Source organism: Seriola lalandi, unplaced genomic scaffold (assembly GCF_002814215.2).
Source record: "Seriola lalandi dorsalis isolate HSWRI2012SDOR001 ecotype SW California unplaced genomic scaffold, Sedor1 jcf7180002054658, whole genome shotgun sequence".
Lineage (NCBI taxonomy): Eukaryota > Metazoa > Chordata > Actinopteri > Carangiformes > Carangidae > Seriola > Seriola lalandi.
Genome location: NW_019525211.1, coordinates 481305 through 502859, shown reverse-complemented (window position 1 = coordinate 502859; position 21555 = coordinate 481305). Strand labels below are relative to the sequence as shown.

The 21555-nt window shown below is 39.6% G+C and overlaps 1 protein-coding gene across 1 annotated transcript in view; it reads left to right on the top strand.

Moving 5' to 3' along the window:
* Nucleotides 1-4221: 4221 nt before the first annotated feature.
* LOC111665734 (uncharacterized) overlaps nt 4222-21555 on the top strand; it is a 23274-nt gene continuing 5940 nt past the window's right edge. The window contains exons 1-2 of the mRNA XM_023420804.2: nt 4222-4478; nt 18013-18065. Coding sequence (XP_023276572.1) covers nt 18034-18065 — 32 coding nt within the window. The 5' untranslated portion in view covers nt 4222-4478; nt 18013-18033. The remainder of the gene's footprint in view (nt 4479-18012; nt 18066-21555) is intronic.

Here is a 21555-nt window from a genome sequence, read left to right as displayed (position 1 = left end):
CATTTTAATTTCCCAGTGGTGTCACTCTAAGCCAATCTGTGTGTGAGCGTGTGTGTGCATTCGTGAGCCCGTGTGTGTGTGTGTGTGTGTGTGTGTGTGTGTGTGTGTCCTGTCTCCACGGCAACATCGGGTCCACAGTGGTGACGGGCTTAGCCACGCCTCTCATTGTAATGATGGTGAGCTCATGTCTGTTGGCTATTGGGGCAGCTTCCAGTCCTTATGACAACAAGGGCTTGACTATCGCTAGCACATTCCACCTGCAGCGCCACACAGGCATATAATTACACCACTTGTTTGTTGAGCAGGAGGTCTCCATAGGTCATGCACTGTGTGTGTGTGCGTGTGTGTGTGTGTGTGTGTATGTGTGTGTGTGTGTGTGTGTGTCCTACAGTAGGTACAGTATGACATTGCCTCATATTTACCCAGCCCAAAAATAGCCACTTCACTGTCAGTGGCGTTTACTCTATAAGCCAGGGCCCTCCTTTTGTCATCCTCGTATTTTTTTTTTCCAAGCAACCTGTATTTTCAGTGATGGGGAAGCCTATGAGTCACCCATATCTCCTTCCACCCCCCGCCCCTATCTCTCTCTCTATGGCAGGCTAGATAAACCAGCCACAACTTAAATACTTTAACATTACTGGCAGCTGAAATTTGTGGAAGGAGAAACCTGCAGATAATATGCTAAAAAAAAAAAAAATACTCCAAATTCTCTGAGTAGCCTGTGTTTGACAAACTAAAAGCCAACTTTTTCATCAAATCTGGCATGTTTTCACAGGGAAGTCGCACCAATTTTAGGCCGCTCAAAGACGAAGCTCACACATGGCAAAGTGCCCTTTTTAAAAAAATGTTTTATTGCATAGGTGAGTTATAACAAATCCAATCACTGAAACACAACAGCTAAAGATTAACTAACCATCATTTCATCCCCATTATCTTTGTATTCCTCCCTCGCATTTCCCCCTTACCTCAACACTAGACCTCGGTTAGAAGAGATAACTACCAACAAGCCCTGACCTAATTCTTCTGAAGCATGCTGGGAGGAGAGACACTGATATCTGAAGGCTCTCTTCTCAGAGGCTGTTGCTCTATTTTGATTTCAGGTGAACAGATAGGAAATGGGAGATGTTAGAAAATCTGTTTGCCCTGATAGGTGAAAAAGATAAGAGCGTCCACTCTGTGAAGCTGTTGGAGGTTTTTTGGGGGGTTTATTTCCATCTTAACGTACAGGGCAGAGGAGGAAATGAAACAGGAATAGACACTGGACAATTCACAAAGCAGTTAAAAGCTTCTGCACTATCTTATACTCTCCCATAGACTTGAGTTTTAATAATTAAAACAAATCAAATCCTGTATATCGTTAGAGACAGTTTTAAAGGCAAATACTTTTCCAGCTATGGCTAAGTCCATTTATTTTTCTGATGACTGACACTTCACTGTTAAAGCCCAACAATGAGGAGATTCAGCAATGTTTAACAACGGACCAAAGTTATTACTCTCGGTATGAAAAGCTTTTCAAAATTACAGTAGTGACGAACATGAAGATTTAGTCTGAGGTGGTGCACGCCCAAGATAGAGATTCAAATTATGTCTTGTTGTTTTAGTTGGAGAAAGGTTCGACACAACAGCGTCAGCGTTTCCTCAGAATCACAGATTAATCTTTGTTTTTGTTTTAGTTATTCTGGACCTTGGAAACAGCAGCTGAGAAAACATCATCTCACCACAGGGTTCATTTAGTAGCTGCTCTGGAGCTTTCAGTCACATCACATGATCATCAGCAGATGGAGGCAAGTTTTTGAGATTTTGGAAAATATGTTGATTCACTTTCTTGTTAAATGAAAAGATTGAAACCACTGTAATGTCTGTGCAGTAAATAGCTAGCTGCCAGGAGAGGGTTAGCTTAAGTTAGCATAAAGGTAAGCATAGAGACTGAAAACAGGGAGAAGGGTGCGTCTGAAGGTATCTGCCTGAGTGTATTAATTAACATGTTATATATATGTGCAAAAGCTGAAGTGTAAACAAGAGATGTTGTGGTTTTAGTTTAGGTTATGTGTTGAACTATTTCTTGGCTGAGGGGCGCAAATTCACTTTCCAGCCTTTATGCTAAGGTAAGCTAACGATCACCTAGCTCTAGCTTTATTCTTAAAGGAATAGCTTGAATTTTGGTTGGAAAAAGGCAAATACCAAACAACAAAGTGTAAACAACAAGTTTAGGTTGTACAGGGGGCTATACATAGATCATCAGATGTGACAGCTTTATTGCACTTCCCATTTAACTCAGCTAAAAACCATCTTTCTCAAATGTTAACTGTTTATTTATAGTCTTTCATCATAATTTCTGGCAATTCGCTTTCAGTCGTGTCATAGTTCCATTCTTCTCTGTAAAAATGTAAATAAATAAATAAATAAAAGAAGAAGAGAAGGCAGTAGAGTGAAAACACAGATGGGAGGCATTTATGCAGCACCACTGTCCTGTATCTTTGAAAATCTCTATTTTGCATCTGATGTGTCACATTGTTGTCATGTTTTGTGTGTTCGCTTGAATATTTTTCCACCATCCTGTCAGCCGCAGCCGGAGCGGAAAAACGTCTCCAGTGTTTTTCAGTGACATTCCGAGAATTTTTTCCTTTCCAAAAGCCTGCATCTGAAAACCCTCACACCTTCACACTTACACATATGTAGTCATGAGATAATGTTTATAGATGATAACAAGCTCACACGAATACACATGCATCCATTTATACACCTAATATATACATATACATATCCAACTTATTGCAGCTGGACTGTCGGAGAGGTTTTTCATCAATGGCACTTAGTTTTTAAGAATTAACTCAATCAATAAAACAATCATACAGAGCTTTTTACCCCATTTGCTCACACTTTTGTGAAATAGTTAATAACATCATGAATCCAGTGCCAAATAACTTTCAAATGCAGGATGTTATTTGTTTTTTTGACTCCCATCCATGATTAAGTTGTGTGTGCACATGTAAACACTCAAACTGGTTTTTCAGTTGTGTGTCATCTGCAGGTGAAGTAATTTGCCTATCAGCTCGCACGAAACTGTCCCCTCTCTGCTGCTCTACAGCAGCAGAGAAAAACAACACATTCATTCATTTCATATCCTCAGCCGATAATATATTAAATATATATTATATTCTTGAAAAGATTTTTTCTCTTGAACAATTTTAATGCAGAGTTAAACATATAATATATATTTCTTACAGTGGGAATGTGTCACTCCTGGTGCAAAAAATGCCATTATATTAGTAATAATGCTAATAATAATGCTAATAATGCTAATAATAATAATAACTTTTTGTACACATTTTGTAACTGTTGTGTCAGACTCATGCTCAGAAACGTATAATATCTCTTCTTCTTTTTCCCCCTTTCTGGGCTGAAACCAGGTTTTGTTAAGTGGAGAGCAAGTGTTAAGGGGTGATTTCACTCTAATCGCATCCAAGTCATATGATCAACCATGGTAACTGTGAAGAGGCAGGTCAGGTTAAGCTGTGTCAAGCTCGACACAGGTTTCTAGGTCAAGACAGGAAGTCAGGTACATTAAAGCCCATGTGGTGTTTTACAGTCACACTTAGAGATGCTGGTGAAGAGCCAAATATAAGAGCAGGTAAGTCATGACCCCCAGGTGGTCATTACTAGTAGGCAGATGACCACAGGTGTAAATAAAAAGTCAATTAAAATGTGACACTTGTTAAAAAAGGTTTGATATTATAAGCTAATAGGGGGTTTGGCTTGTGGTCCCTTGCGATTCCAAGGACTTCCAGAGGTCAAATTGTTTTATCATTGTTTTAATGTTTTTGATTATTAAAGCTTGACTTTTGCTCTTTTTAAGAAAATAAAACTATAAAACGTTTTAAACCAAAGTTGAAAAATGCTTCATAGTTTATAAAAATACAACAAAAAAGTATGTGAATATGAAATATCAAATCAAAGACAAAGCAAAATTAATTCAAGACAACAAATTATTATAAAGGAAACATCAACAAAAGTGCCTTTGAGAATAAATAGGTTCTCAAGATGACTTTGTAAAGTTCGCTTCATGATAGCTACTTATAAGTTCAGTGTGTGTGTGTGTGTGTGTGTGTGTGTGTGTGTGTGTGTGTGTGTGTGTGTGTGTGTGTGTGTTTTATTGTGAAAGTTGTGATAGGAAACAGTAGACAGTGTGACACCGTGAGTGCTTGACACTGGTCCAGTAGTTTCCCAGACTAACTACCCATCAGCAGACCGCTGTTCAAACAGGAGACATGGGACCGTGGAGTCACCACAACTCTAACCAGGAGTAGGAAGTCGATTTCGAGCTGAAGACGTTGACCGGAGCTTCTGCTTTTCCCACTTGCATTTCTAATTTCTACCCATTAAAGGACCGGAAGAGAAACAAGTTAAATGACAACTGAAGTTATCCGAGCTTTTTTGATACCTTGGGCAAAGTGCCACACCTTCGCTTAGCGCAACAGGTAGGTAGAAACAACATTAGCTTTCTCTGCTGCTCTCTGTGTCCCGCTTACATGAACACACCGCTCTGACTGCACCTGAAACAGCATTAAAAGTGTGGAAAGCGATACGTTATTGAACCTGTGTTAAACCAGCTTCACGGCAGCAGCAGGTGAACACTGAGCAGCCATATGGCGAGTGGCCGCTTCAAACAATACAAAAACTTCAGGATGTTACACAGAACAAGGCAGCTACAGGAATAATGTATGTTTGTTGAAGAGCTGCCGCAGCACATGATAATACTGTAAAGAGCGTTAATTGTGAGCTAATGTTTGAGTAGCCTTGACTAAATGTAAAGCACTGATAATAGAGATGTGAGCCTACACCTGTTGCGCATAATGACTATGAAGAAATTCATAAATAAAATACATATTGTATGTACTTTATATGGGCAGGTATGAGCGCCCCGAGGAAACAAAAGCAAGGTTTCTACATGTTTATAATTCCTTTTTAATGGTTTTAATATGTTATTGTTTCATTTAACTGTTCTTTTGTATATTTCCCAACATCCTGCTCAAAATTCAGGTTGGGAAATAAATTTAGATAGTAAAAGTCAAGAAACGTCAATGTAAAAAGTCTAAAAAATACTTGAATCAAGCTATAAAATACTTAAAACTATGTGAGGTTTTAATTGTAGAATAAGGCTGTAACTAAAGATTACTTTCATTTTATTATCATTTATCGTCATTTAAAGTTGATTATTTTCCGAATGAATCCATTTTGTCTATTAAGTGGTAAATGCAGTTTCCTAGATCCCAAGGTGACATATTCAAACTATGTTTTGTCTAATCAGCAGTCCAGCGCCCACAGATATTCAATTTACACTGATGTGAAACAAAGACAAGCAGGAAATAGTCACATTTAAAAAGCTCGTACCAGTAAATGTATGACAGTTGTGTTTAAAAAGTGACTTAAATGATTAATGGATTGTTAGTTGCCGTTTTATTTGATTCTGCACATACTATAGTTATATTACTGACATTCATTTGTACTTCACATTTTGTATATTGTTTTGTGTATTTATACTTGTAGCCTACTATCAGCACCCCACTGACCTACTGTTCGTTCTGTACGTTCATTTATCTTTATGTATCTGGTTAAATGTTAAACTCTGTTGTGTCGCACTGATGTGTGCAATGACAGTAAAGTTGAATTCAGTCCAATATAACTTTCAGTCAACTAAACGGTTAATTGATGAATTGCTTCAGCCCTAGAAGTGTGTAAACTAAACCATAAAGTCCTCAAAGTCACAGAAATAATACTGAGGACATGAGCTCAATGGTCCTACAGCTGTGTACATGACGAGTTTACGAGTAAAAACAACACACTCCGTAATGTTTCAATGCGTCTCTCACACCGTGCTGTAAATGTGACCCTGCATGGGAACCAAGCTGAAACTTTCCATCACAAACTGAGCACACTGCACATGGGCAGGTGAAGTTAATGAGTGAATGGAGGCTGTTATTGGGGACATTTGTTCTTTGTTGGGATGGAGTGGAGAGAATGAGGAGAAGGAGGAGGGGGAGGAGGGGTCTCGCCTGAGTTAACCAGAGCTCAGGTACACGGCCTTGGGCTTTGTTTGCACATCTAACATGTAGCCTCACTGCACCCTGGGTCACTTAAAGCGACATGCAAACTTGTGTCATGTCTGCCTTCAGTCGTACAGTCTTAAACATGATGTTTACAGCCATGTACCAGCTGCTGCCATACATCAATGTATCTCTTAAAACTCCATCATCTGCTCTCTGACCTGCTTTTTAGCTCCGGTCAGGCGAGATTTAAGAGATCATGACAGTTGATTTACACTGAATACTAAGCTATGGTTAGCTTAACCCATTTTCATGCCTTTAGACGCAGACTCCACCCATGTCGCAGCTTATTAGACGAAACAAGCCATTAAAATTGGATGCAAATACTATTTGCCCAAGCTGTAGTTTGCTTTGCAACAGGGCTGCTGCTGCTGCTGGATGACTACACCTGAAACAGGATGTAAACATGAGACCCGGCTCTGTGCTGTTGTTTTCATCATGGTGTGGAAAATAGATTGTACACAGTGTTATTCTCTCACAGTGAAGGATGTATTGTGTAATAGTAGGCAAACCCTGTGTCTTTACTTATTCATAAAGCAATTTATAAAGTAAAGACACACACTAGTTTTCCTTTCTTTTCAACAAAATATACAATATCAAAATGATAATTATTAATTTGATAATTTCTTTAGTAAAATAACAAAAGTTTTCTTGTCGCAGTTACAGAAATATAAAGAGCTACTTGCTTTTCTCCATTTCATATTCTTATAAAGCAGTTTTGTTATTGTGAAGAACATGAGTCATTATTTTTAACAATTATTTGATAGGATGGTCAATTAGGAAAAAAAAAACATGTGACAGCAGGTCGTCACTATTTTCTGACATTTTACAGATTTAATAATTGATTAATTATCAGGAAAAAATATATTTTTAAATGTTTATCTGACAAAATAATCAATTTGAAAACTATTTTCTGACATTTCATAGACCTAATGATTAAGTGACTAGAAGAAAGAATTATAGACAGGTTAATCCTTAGAGAAAATAACCATTATATGCAGCCTTTAATCAGATTAATAACCCGTGAAAATGGGAAGTAAATTCATAATACAGAAGAGATACAGAAACAGTTATTATATTGATTTATCTGCAACTACTTTGATAATGGATTAATAGCTACAGTTGTTTGATCAAGCAATATCTTCTCTGGTTCCAGCCTCTCAGATGTTGAGCTTTGCTCCCTCTCTGTGTTTTATATTATTTGTAATTTAATATAATTGGGCTCTGGAGTGTTGGTCACACAGATTTCTGTTTATGTAATGATAGCCGGCAGGTTAAAGATCAACTTGAAGATGTAGTTTACCCTCCTTTTTTTATATTTGCCACTGCATCACAGGCTCCGAATCATTTAAAAGTGCGCTCTTCTGACTCAGGTTTGTTTACTTGCTGAAGTACAATTCGTGGCTCCTGGGTCAGGAGGATCCGCAGGAGGAAAACAGCAGCAGGTCTGTTTGCAGTGAGAGAGAGAGGGAGAGACAGAGAGAGAGAGAGAGAGAGAGAGAGGGGTGGGGAGTGCTATTGATAAGTGTGGGCTGTGGGGTAATAGAGAGGAGACAGGACTTGTTTTCATCACACTGCTGCCCAAGGCCATCTTGAAAAGAGATGTTTGGACACAGCACATCATATTACACACACACACACACACACACACACACACACACACACAAACAGACATAAACACACACACCCACACACACAGTTATCTTTATGGTATCATCTGAAATCAGACGAAGTATTTTGACATTTCAGACACTTATTAGAGCAAATGATCGATAGCTTGTTACGTAATTGGATTATGACTTTATATAAATCAGTCACCGTGGCAGTTCACCATGGATACACTTGTCTAACCACATCGGGCTTATTCAAGGTCGGCTCATCAAGCACGAGTGTCAAACGGTCAAACCAGAAGTTGTAGAAACTTTTATTTCTGTCTAATGACACACGTTCAACAGTAGCTCACACCTCTTTGTGCGAGCCGTAAAAAGTTACACAATGATGTCACTCAGATGAACAGCCTGAGCTCTTTCATTGGAAGCCTTATCAGGTGCGGAGGGTTATCTCAGCCACTGTATATGCAGGTTATTAAAAAGGTGGATAAAGCATTGGGTGAGACAGCGTCATTTTTTCTGTAACTGCCATGACTTTAAAAGTGTGTGTTGACATTTCAGCTGGAGTTTAAAAGCCTCAGAGCTGATAAGAGGCCTAAATTGACCACCTTATCGAATAATAATACCGAGGGTCACCGCGGTTGCTGATGAGTACATAGAAATTCTGTCAATAATTGCTTTGTTTCCCGTTTTTACTTTGGGGGCTGCCTTTATGTTCATCAACATACTGAATGTGAGATAACAGCCAGTTTCAGCTTGATGAAAAGGTTGTAGATCAAGTTGAATTCAGCAACCAGAGGGAAAAAGATAGGTTAGACAAACAAAGCTTAAGACCTTATTTGTCATGCAGATGACATTAAGAAATCATTAATCAGTCTCACAGTAAGACAGGAATAGTTAATTCCGCCTTAAAGGTGAAGGGTGTTTGGATGTTAGATGGAAAAATAAGTTCTTGGTACATTTTGTGTCTGGAAAGTTTGATGGACAACGGAGGATCCGCAGAATGTCTTGCTATCATTAGGCCTTTTAGGGCTGGTATTGATCACTGCTTTAATGTCATTGGTATCGGCTGATCTGAAACTGATCACTGATTGGTTCCTGTTCTCAAACGTCTTTGCAGCTATGTCACAGAGATATCATTTGACTGTCTTTCTACTCTTAGTTAAATAAAAAGTCAGAAAACTGCCCTCTCCTTGACCAACAGCCAAAACCTCAACAACATTCATTTATATTTATCATAGAAAACTAAGAAACCACAGTAATATTCAAAATTAAAAAGGAATAACAAGTTTTTGGCATTTTTTTTGTTCAGAAAGTTACTTAAATAATTATAAAAAATGTTGCCAACAATTTTCTGTTAATTAACTTTAGTGTTTCTGCCCTATACCTAATAAATTATGAGTCATAATGTGTCGGGCAGTCAATCAATCATCTACCAAAATCATCTTCCTGGCCGGTGTGGCTTTCAGAGCAGATTGAACGATCAGGTGATGAAATGGCTGCTTCTCTCACACACACACCTGCTGAAACTGCCAAACAGGAGTCAACATTTCAGTCACAGTTGTCACCATGAGTCCATCTTATGACAGTGACGCAGCTCCACACCTCCCCCACCTCCACTCCCACTGTGACCTGCAGCTTTTGTGTTTGCAAAAAATAAAAAAGAAGAAGAATCTGCTGTTCAAATTTAGTTTGCTCTGACTCAGTGTCTACGGCGATGTAGTGAAAGCAGCAGTACATTTCCTTACAGTACAGACATACAAAACTATGATACGTCTAAAGACATTTTAACAAATGGTAACAGTGGTAGGTCAGTGTAGGGCTGCAAGTTATAGGCTAATTATTTCTTATCACTGATTAACCTGCAGCTCATTTTCTCTAACAATGGACTAATCATTTCATTTAAAGAATCTCTTTAAGTGGTTTGTTTTGTCCGACAACAGTTTAAAACACAAAGATATTAATATTCAAGTTAAACCTTCTCAATGTAGTTTTACATCTCCTTTTTCGGGCCTTTCTCTGGAGCGCTAGCAACAACAGGTCGGGGAGCCAATCAGAAGAGATTGCTCTTAGCCTTTTATTTTGATTTGCTAACTATTTTCTGAGAGATCAAATAAAAATATAGCAGATTTCAGGGAAATCAAATCCTGTCCAGGTGGGCCGCTGCGGGTGGCACAGCTGAGGGTGGTGACTGTTTTTGTGACATCACAAAGTTTCAGATGTCCTGACGGCTCGTTTTAAGACACAGACTTTGAATATAGGCTATGTGCATTTGGTCCGTGCATTGCACACTCTGATACTTTCACAGTATTTAATAGCACCTAGACTCACTTTATAACCAAAAAAGACATGGGCATCTCACTTTATACGATATTAGACCTTTAAAGCGATTTTGCAGCATATCCTTGGATTTGAGAAGCTGGAACCAGTGAAGGTTTAACTGATAAACAACTTCAAATTTTTATATTGAAAATGAAAATTGTTGCCAACTTATTTTGTTTTGATCCATTAATCCTGTCGGGTCTAAATTGGTCTTTGATTTTAATTTGTTTTCCTCTGTCTTTATATTCCACATTTATAGTTGTTGAAGAGTTAATTCCAGTTTATTGCCTGATCGATCAGAGCATCCCTTGCTCTAAGCAGTGTTGTGAGTGTGGATGGTTATTTCTAAAAACGTTGCCTACGTTAGGGGAATTAATCATGAAGTGTACAGATAGGCAAATCAGAACTTGTTCAGTTCTGATGTGACAAAACATGCTGTAGATGGAGGAAAAAGATAAAGAACAAGAAACAGAAAAAACAGACAGAGCAAGATGAATGTCAGACCAGTTAGCCCACTTTTCCATCACCACACCCTTCACATGTCACCCACATGAACCTGATCTCCTTTCTCACTCCCCCTTCATACACAAAACACACACACACACACTCACTGGCCAAGCCTGGAGTAGCTGTCAATTATAAATTATGACTTTATACTATAACACACAGCTTACATAAGCCGACCTTTTCAGAGATCTATCAGGTGACTGGGCTATGGAGCAACGGCAACATGTTGTCTGTGAAAGACTCGACGTCTTTGTTGAAAAGTTCACTGGAGACCCTCCAGAGCAGCGTTCATATCTACACCTGAGGCAACAGCTCTCAAAAATGTGCCTTCAATTACTGTCAGCAGATAGGAGAACAGAAGATTTAATGATCTATTAGCAAGCCTGTAATGGTATTCAGTGTTCTTGTCCCTAAACATCGTTAACCTGTATTTGGCTTCATAATGTTGGTATGTGCAGTGTTTAGACCAGCAACTCAAACCCACAGTTATACAGTAACGGCTGTAGATGGATTGCAGTCGTCCGCAACAAAAACAACTGGTTATCAGATATGTGAGACGGAGGGAAGACAAAATCTTTAAGGAGGCGACAGTGTTTATGTGTTTTGAGGTGGTGTGAGAGGCGGGAGATCAAATCATGACTGACTCTCACAGTTTGAAATACCTACACTTAACTACACTGTTTATGTATCGCCATGACGAGTTTACGTCTTCTTCTCTAATCGTCTGTTGGACACAGATTAAGCACACTTTTTGGAAATAGGTCTATTTCCTTTCTGTTCCTTGTGCTAACAAATATCTTATTAAATTTTTTATCTCTTCTGACTGATGAAGAATGAAAAACATCACGGGTAGCAGATTATATCAGCCGCCGCCGTTTAATAATATCATATTGTGGAATGGCTGAAATGACACTTTTGTCTGTTCTCTGGTTAACGTGCTCTCTGTGAGCCCGTGTCTGTGCTCATCCAAAGATCATTCATGGGTGAAACTTCATTTTGTAACACCGCTCCACTATTTTAGGTTGACGATGCGTCTTTGTCGTTCAAAAAGACTGACAGGGTGGCGACCGCTCTCTAAAGAAAATTGCCAAGCTGATAGTGTTGCATCAATTTTAGGAGATGTCCTTAGTTAAACAATCGTGCGTAATTAAGGCTGAGCCACGGCTTGTAAAAAACATGGTGTAAAAGTAAGTAGACTGTTCCTGTTATTGCAACATGCCAGATACGTTTAATCAGCATTTTTTTATCTCTCAATGCTCGTCTCATTTGCAGGTTACATGCACAAGTTATGAACTAAATTAAACCACCTTTTAAAACTGTCGTTGGACAAATGCAGTGTTTCACAGTGAAGGAAGCCAGTCTCACCAAATGCAATGAACTCCTCTGCTAAAGAAATTGTTACATTTTTATGAAATATAACAATATAATTTATGTATAATATAATTCCCAATAGTCGTGTATCCTTTTTAAGAAAACCATTCTGCAGTTTCACTAAAAATAAAAATGATCTGGTCTTTAAAAATGTAATCGTCTTATCCACTGAGGATTGTAGTTACCTACCATCCTTCAAAATAAGATGCCATACATACAGGATATACGATATCTTCTAATTTTGTCTTTATTTCAAAGAATACAGTCACTTTCTCAATATTACCATCCATTGTGGAGCAGAAACCTGTAAAATCAATTTCAACTGGACACTTTCCATTGGAAGAATTATTTTAATCCTTATCTTTCTGGATGAAATTTTCCACCCACAGCAATCGTTCAGAAAGGTCCCCTGACTGCCAGATCCACGGGTATCCCCTGGATTTCAATCCAGTCCACATTTAGAGGACACTGTACAGCAATCTCTGTTTTTATTGCACCTGTTTCTCCAAGATGAAATGTTTCAATTTCCTCTGAAGAAAACTCAGAAAGCGAAAAAAAAAAAAAAAAGGGAGCCGGGCCAAGCTGCCAGGGCTGAAATATCTCTCCCCTTCAGTAATCGTCCTATGATCTTCCCTATCATAAAAAACAGGAGCAATATATGATATATTGAACGACAGACGGAGCAGATAAAAAACTATTATTGCCAGCCAACAATGGCCAATATCTGAATGAATGATAGTCATTTGACGCACTGATTGAATCCTTGATCTCATTCTGACTTTGGAAAGTCTCCAGGGGAACAACATGATTGGTCATTTGGATGTTCTAATGTGAATCTCAGTCATATGCTGCTGCTTGCTGTAAAATCCGTGGGAGGCTTCACAGGCGGAGAGAAAATGCTCATTACTGGCAGGTTTGCATGGCTCTCACTTTGTCATGGAAAGGTATGCGCGTTGGTACCACTCTTGCCTCCTTTAACCTCGTCATATCCAAATTATGACATGTCATGCGCATTCGTGAATATCAAAGTTTTAATGTAGCTCCATTAAAACTTTTTATTTGCGTCCTTAGAATGAAAAGAACCAGGTTTGGGTCCCAATCCAGTTGCACTCAACCAGGTTGGGTCTGAAAGACTCCGGTACGGGCGGAGTTGCGGAACGTGTAAGATGCACTTTACCCAAGACTAATCTCTAAACACATAGTAGTGATGAGGATTAATGGCGTGCAGTTCCTTGGCTTTCCCACTTCTCCATGTGTACTGTATCTATAGCTATTTACTCTGCAAACACAGTGTGGCAAAGATGACAGCTGCAAGTAGACACACTGGAGCCAGAACATATATCAGCCTGCCTTGTTAGTCATGTTTGTCTTGTCATTTTCTTCAGGCAGATTTCTTGGGAGTTGTCTTTGACTTTTAGTTCTAATGTCACTAAGTTATCAGTACAGTGATGTAACAAGCTAGTTACTCACGGGCCCCTTGTAGCTCGGAGGGCTGTTGCTAGCTGCGCAGGCTAAGATGGCACTGTGTCATCTCTGGCCTGCAGGACTAGTTCCCCTCTGACTGTGAGCTGTTTCTGCTGACCAGCAGCAGGACGATTAGCCCGGGGCAGGTAACACCACAATCACATTGTCAGCACTCAGTCAACCCAGAGCCAGTTTTTGCCTTGCAAATTTGCAACCGAGCTCCATTCCGATGCAAACCAGCTTTTTCCGACTCAGTCAGCCAGTCATTAGTCAGCTTGTCTGACGTGTGCGTCCTTCGCTGGGTGTTAGATGTCAGCCAAAACACACCAGAGAATGCACATGCGCCTTACATCTCTTCTTTCATGTGAAACATTTAATTAAACCAATTTCTATCCTGCAGTTTTGTTTTAAATATATTTCCCATGAAATACTGACTTGAAACTTAATGCTTGCTTTATAGGAAGTTAAAACTGTTTGGCAGGTTTAGCCTGTTAAGATAAAACTGTGGCATCAGCTAAGAGCTGGGTAAATATGCAGCACTGACTAAAAAGGTACATGATTTCTGAATTCCAGGAAGGTTTTCATAACAACATGCACGTAATTCCACTATGAAGACCACAGCTTTACGTAACTTGCATCATAATTATCAACTTCTCAGGATACAGATTCATATCACACACTTATGTTGTGCTGGGGGGAAAAAAGGTTGAGCTATAATTCTTAATGTATAAAAAGAGTTTGCTGTTCATTTGTTCTGTCACAAATTATCCGCTTCATGGCTATGTCCAGTACTGAACTGAAACTTCCCACTTTCAGCTTTTCCAAAGTTCATTAAATTCCCATGATTTGACACAAGAGGGAAAGTCATGAGATCGACTTCAGGGCTAGATATTTTTGAAAAGGTTGTGTTGTGCTGTCTTCTCTTTGACTCTTGTTGGTTTATACTGATGTAGATATTTTTTATAGTGTTATCAGCCTCATATGGCCAAACGACATTTTACAAATACTAAAAAAAAATAATTTGCAAGAGAAATTAATGGTTGTGCAGACATACTGCCCACAGCTTATGTAGACAAATAGGTTTGTTTTTTTTTTGTTTTTTTTGACCATATTTCAAGACTATAGAATGACACTAGAGCTAGGTAGTCGATTAATTTATTGGTTGATCAACAGAACATTTACCTGTTACAATTCTGATAATAGTAAACATGCCAAAAATGGGTTCCAGCTTCTCAAATGTGAATTGTTTCAGCTTTTCTAAAACTTTAATATCATTGGGTTTCAGCTTGTCGATTGCAAAACAAGCAGTTTCAGCCATCGCTTTGCCGCTGCGGCTGAAACCAAAACAATGAGCTGAAAGACGCTAAAAAGCTCTGTAATGTCAACAGAAACTAGAGTCAGGTGATATTTATCTGTGGGTTCATGACTGCGAGTAAACTCCTTCACCTTACACATAGTCATTTGAGCCATTGTTACTGTAATATAAATATTGACACAGGAGGATCTAAATTTGTTCAGTAATTAAAACATAATTGAAATACGTCTACAACTCTCATATTACTATTTGATCTTTTCATTTTAAAGAAAATGTGGAGTGAGTCATTTAACTTTATTACTCCACTGTCACAACACTTAATAATCCATGTTCTGTCACAGTGTTTTTATCTGAAGTGCCAGGAAGGAAATAAACCTATTCATATTCATAATTAATTCAAAGCCGGTCCGTCAGAGACAGTTATGTCAAAGGGTTTAGGACCATTTATTGCAACAAACAGATACGCAGTTGTTTGGCAGAGGAGGCGCTGAGCTTCAGGATGCTCCCCAAACGAGTCTGAGCCGCCTGCAAGACTCTGAGGCAAGTGCATTAAAAACACCCCCAAGGGTCCGGAGAGCAGAAAGCAGCAGACGCATATCGCTGAGACGTGGAATATACATAATGCAGAAGGCAAGAGATGCCGCTGCACAACAAGAAAACAGGAAGAAGCTGATGGTGATGGAGGGAGAATCCAGTGGGGCGATCAGGGGATTGAGAGTTGGAGCTTGTCAGATGATTATTGACCTGCTCGAATGTGACTAGTAACTGTAAAAGTCCGCTGATAGTGTCCTCGGCGCTCGGCCCCCGGACTCCATTAATGTGATAGTTCCCGATGCCCGCTGGGAAATTACCTCCTCTCTTGCTCCCCTCCTGGAAGATAAGGGACACTTCAGGTGGGTGGCTGCTCTGCAGAGCAACAGTGTGTGAAACAGGGTCCTCTATTTAAAGCTCAGCCTGTTGAACCACTTGGGCCTCTCCGCCGCCCTGGATCGCACTCGGCGTGGTATACACCTCTTGGATTTTTTCACAAGTAGCTGTGAACATGTTGGCGGTCCCTCTGAAAGTGTAGTTGTGGGAATTGTTTCAGCCAGGTTACTGTCAAGCCCACCTGAAAACACAAGAGATAGTTTTTATGAAGAGAGCAGAGGGCACTCAGGGACAAGAGGATGCTAGTGTGAGGTTTGTTCTGTGTGTGTTTTAGCTGACTAAACTCACCTCTGGATCTTTTTATGTCACGGCGCACAGCAGCAGACCTGTAGAGGGATAATTAGACGTCTTGGGATAGCAAAGTCAGGCTTTGTTGCTTACTGTCTTTCATGCAAAAGAAAAAAAAAGGTGACCCAAACTGTGATGATTAGATTAGATTAGATTAGATTGATAGCCGAGTTTGTGAGGCAGCTGTAATATCACATATCTCAGCAGGTCCTCGTCAGATCTGTGTTTTAAATCGATGCTAACACTAGGAGTACACACCGAGCGTTTTTATTGGTCCCACGTGCATTTTTCAACCCAATCCCCCCCTGGCAAAGCCCACCTGGACTTCTTAGCTCATTCCCTCCAGGACTTTGTACAAAGATATATGAAGTCCCAGAGCATAACTAAAGCTTCTTACATCATAGTTGCCTGGCCTCACTGCAGCTTGAAAATGTTCAGGGCTAATAGATACAAAGTGGTTGATGAAAACAAATGATTGCAGGAGCTACGGCATATTCATTTTGTCTGGAGGTAGTCCATATCTGCGCCATAGAGATTAACTGTCCTCCACAAAGATGAAAAACAGTCAAGTCAGCCACACTGCTGCAGAGGATGATATGATTTTAGATTATTGCACAAAGCAGGGTTCAAAATTTGTAAGCTTTGATTATGTCGGCAGTTCAATACAACAGAATTAAATATGCACATCCATCTTCAATTAGAATAAAAGGTCGGATTGCAAAGTGACACTCAACAAGCTCAGAAGATTGTACTAAAGTTAGTATATTCCTATATTCATTTTTAATTTTAAAGTAATTTTTTTTGGACATTCATGCCTTTAATGGGATAGGGACAGTGAGAAATAGACAGGAAAACTAGGGGGGAAGGAGAGGGGATGACCTGCAGCGAAGGGCGGCTGCAGTGAGGACTGAACCATGGTATGTTCTACCAGGTGAACCAGCAGGGCGCCCCGAAACCATGTATTTATGACTCATTTTTACATTTACATCCTCAGCAGGAACAAATGGGCTTGGGGAAGGCAAGTCAGAAAGTCCTTGGAGAATCGTGTGTGTGCTCGTCTTGCTGTTCTCATGGGTTTTGTTGACAGGAAGAAAAACGACGACTAATGCCAGACTTATGATTTTAATGAAGTCTCGCTGTTTGTTATTTGATTTCATCTGAAGACACGGCATTTGTAATGAGGTGTCGCTGCACTCAAAATGTCATGATGTGGCGCACAATTTGCGTGACACTAATGAACATGACATTATGCTCTCAGTCAGGACTATAATTCGTCGTCTGTTGACAAGGCGTATGAATGCCAGTCATCCAGATATGTTTTCCATCCACACGTTGCAGTTTCCAAGCTGATTCTTAAGTCGATGTTGTTCAAAGATTCAACTCAAGGAAAAGTAAAGGCCTACAGGGTCAGAGAGGTAAGGTTAAAACTAGAAACTGTTTTGTCTCGTGGGCACATATCCTTGCTTTTATTCCACAAAGAGATACTGTGTCCTCTACCTCTGTTGCTCTCTTTCTCCTTCGCTCGCAGACAAAACCCATTCAAGACTCAGTGATTAATTATTTACCCAGGCAATGAAATGCCAAAGCCTAGAGAAACACACCACCAGGAAAGAAAAGGTCACTCCAGTTCTGCACATAGATACACACTCTTCAATACGCGGTCACACACAACAGTGATGGATGGCAATAACATCTTTATCGGTGCTTCGGGCAGACAGAGTTTTCATCCTCGTGTCCAAACACCGTTGAGACCAAGGGCAAAGCAAAAACTTGACTGATGAGGTGAAATCTTCAAGAGAGCCCTGAAAAAGCCCTCATTTAAAAACCACTCACATGTCAGGGGTGGTGAACCGTCCGATCAATAGCAGTCTCAGACTCTGTCAAAGTGTATGTGTATCATTGTACAGACCGATGGCGGTGGAGCTAACTGTAACCTTTCCTTGATGAGTGAGCTCAGACACTGACGGGAGAATGTCATCCGCTGGAAACAACTTGTGCATGTTTTTAAAGTAAAGTTTTGTCACAGTAGAGTTTGTCTGTGCTGTTTATTCAAACGGTGTTTGCGTGATTAAAGTTTAATTGCTTTGTTAATGTCCCTCCACAGCTCCTCCACACAACTGGCCAAATGGGGTGCCGATGCTGTAGGATGATAAAAAGGTAAGATGTCTGACTCTCCCTCTCGCCTCTGGTGAATATTGTTAGGACATGATGGAACAATGACTTGTTTCCAGTGATTTAAAGGATCGATTCACTGAAATTACCACAACAAAAAGAAAAATCCTAGCAACGTCTAGTTTGGAGCTATACCACATGTCCAGTCAAGGAATGTGGAGTTGAATGGTTTTTCATTTATGGTGCTCACAATATAGAAAAAGATACACCAATAGAAACTGGTGAACGGGTAGTTTTCCCATCTTGTGATCAGGTTAGTCAGGAGACAGTGGCCTAAACAAAAGCCACACACATTAAATATATAGCATGTGCTGTGTGAAATAGATATTTCACACTTTCCCCCTAAAGGTTAATATTTTAGGACATAGATTTAAATAATGTTATTTGAGATGTTCTTTTTTTCAACTTAGAGGGTTAGGGTGTTCACTATAAAACACTTGGATGGTAAAGATTAATAGCATCTTGAAATGACAGGTAAATGAAAAAATAAAACAAGAATAGAAAATTATTTTAAGAGGGTGTCGATATATAACATACAGTTTGGCAGTAAGAAAGTAGAACCAACTTCACCCTGAGTTGATGTGCAGCTTTCATTTTTGTCTCTTTGTTGAATCTCGTGATATTTAACTTTTTTCAGCAGCGTGGTCAGTGATATTACCATTATCCTATTCCTTAATATGTATTGAGAGCTAATTAGCAAGTGTTAGCATGTGAACATGCTAAATTAAGATGGTGAACATTGCACTGGCCACACATCAGCATGTTAGCATTGTCATTGTGAGGCTGTTAGCAGGCTGCATAAGTGCAGCCTCACAGAGCTGCTAGCATGGCTTGTTATTTAATTAATTGCTTAAAAACAGATCAATTATTTATTCATAATAAGTATTTAAATCGTTTAAAAAAATGTTTCTTGTCATTCTGATTAATCAACTAATATTTTCAGCGCTAATTCAGTGTTAGCTGCTCTGTAGCTTAACTATGTGGTTTGTTTGTCTCTCACTATTCTTGTATTAATTTTAGAAACATTGCAACATTTGTTTGCCTTAAACTGCTGAACATAAAACTACAAAGTCCGCCTCCTCGGTAACAACCTCTCACTGTAGATTTCCTTATCTGTATGTTAGTGCCAATTCAAATGTCTCCTTGGTCACATAATGATTTTTTGTCTTGTTTCATGCAGATAGTGAGAGGTCCATTTATAATATGTCTGCACTCAGCCTCACGTGGGCTCTTTGTACAAACTGTGAGTCAATATGCCAATAGCCATCACCCTTGGTTACTGTATTTCCTTGCAGGACTGTCTATTCATTAAAGGCCTACAAGACGTCGTTGTCAGGGCTCGACATCACTGTGCTTTTTGAGGTGAACGAGGAGACAGAACAGGGCCGGGAAACGAGATTTTGATTGCAGATTAATGAAAGCGCATGCTGAGATTCACATACCAGAGTTGTAATCCCCCTCCACACCGTTTTTTTTTTTTTTTTTTCCATGTCAAAGACACATGTGAATGCTTGTGACACACACACACATACCTCCCTAATTGTCTGGAGTGTCACATTTCTGGGCTTAGCGGTGTTTGGGGTTTGGCAGGGTGGGCCTGTAGGTTACTGGGTCAACAGTACGGCCTCAGTGTCAGCAACAACCCTGCAGCAAACTGGTCACTGTAGGTGTGACAATCCTATGCTAATCTCTTATTTTGTTAGATAGATAAGGCTTGGTTTTACTTTTAAAATAATCTATGGGAATAGGGGCAACTGACAAGTTTAAGGGATCGCTTGGAAAGTGCATGTAAAAACAGCCAAGAGAGTTTTTTTAGGTTGTTGCTCAAATCTATATCATTTTTATCATTTACACTTTAAACCAACTTGGATTTCATCTGGTGTTCCTTCCATTACATACACAGCCTCAAGTTATTTAAAATAAAAAATTGCAATATGGCGCAATGCAATTTCCCACTGTTCCTACAGGTATTTCAATAAAGAGACTTAACTAGGGGCTGTGCCTCTATATGTGCAGGTGTCTAAATCAGCACTTTTAAAAGACGTAGGATACAAAATCATTATAAATTCTTTGTCTGAGAGCATCATGTGTACTTCAGCAGTAGCCACACATTGCACATCACAGCTTCACACCTTTTTTTGCTCCTGCAAGGTGGAAGTTTCCATCCAATTAAAACGACAATTTGCCTTGCATGGGGGGAAAAAAAAAAAACATTAGGATGTTCACCACAGGTCTAATGGTGTTGGTGGCATAAAATCCATATGCACCACTGCACCCTGCATTGTATTTTAGAACAGATATAATCAGCTTAAATCCTAAGTGAGTTGGTATTGTTGTCACATACTGCAGGTGTGTGCGTTACCAGTGAAGAAATGTTTCCTGATACCTTAATCGCAATCTGACTTAACGTCACATCAGCTAACCAGCATCTTGTTTGGTGTGTCATCTCAGTTCAAACATATGCAAAAGGATGGCTTCTTCCAGGATGGAGGTGCTTCCTTAAAAAAAAAAACTCTTTAGCATAAACAAAACCTCACAGTAAGGGAATCCCAACAGAGAGAGGACAACAGGGACTCCTCAGAAGCAACTACAACAACTTATATGCAAAGCTGCTCCTTTGCTATTAAAATCTGAGCTTCATGCTGGAGAGTTGCTGCTGCTCTCTTTCTGTGTGACTTTTAATGCCAGGGGAGATTTGCATCAGCTGTTTGATTTAAGTCTGATAACCAGATGAACACTCAGAGAAACCACAGTCTTCGTTACATAGCTGTGAAATTGGTCTTTTTTTAATTCAGTGTACTCAACAATGAAGACATTTTGTCTGTCTGGTTTGTCTCTGTCCAGTTCACCAAAAAAGAAAAACAGAATCACAGCAACAAGTTGTCGATTTGTTTGGGTCTGCTCCTTGAAAATAGCTTGGAGATGGCCTCCTGTCGTTGATGAAAATACAGTTTCATTTTCTCACACAGCTTTTGTATGAATTATTGCTCCTCTTTTTTTTTTCTTCTGGCAAAACACTTTCTGTGTCTCTCGCTTTTCTGAAAGCAAGCCTCAGATTTCACCTTGGCAGCGGGGACACAGTGGCGGCGCTGCCCAGGAGCAAGAGAAATGGAAAACATTCATTTTCTCAGCTTTCCACTGTGAAGGGAGATGCAGGGTAGGATGCAGGGTGAGAAGAGAGGTGCTTAAGTCAGAGGGTGACCGTGTGTGTGTGTGTGTGTGTGTGTGTGTGTGTTCGCTTATGACGATAAATGCGTGGGCAGGTGAAGTTTGCATGTGTCTGCTAACCACGAGGGGAGAAAGAAGCCTGTTACTGAATCGATCAATATATTAGAAAGTTATCTTCTCGATTCCCTGGACTTATGTTCTTGTTAAGTTCATGAATACTAAATAGTGTGAAGTAAAGCCAAAAGGGGGTGAGATAACAGAAAACAAGAGTGAAGAGGACAACTTGAGAAAGAAGAAGGAGGAGGGG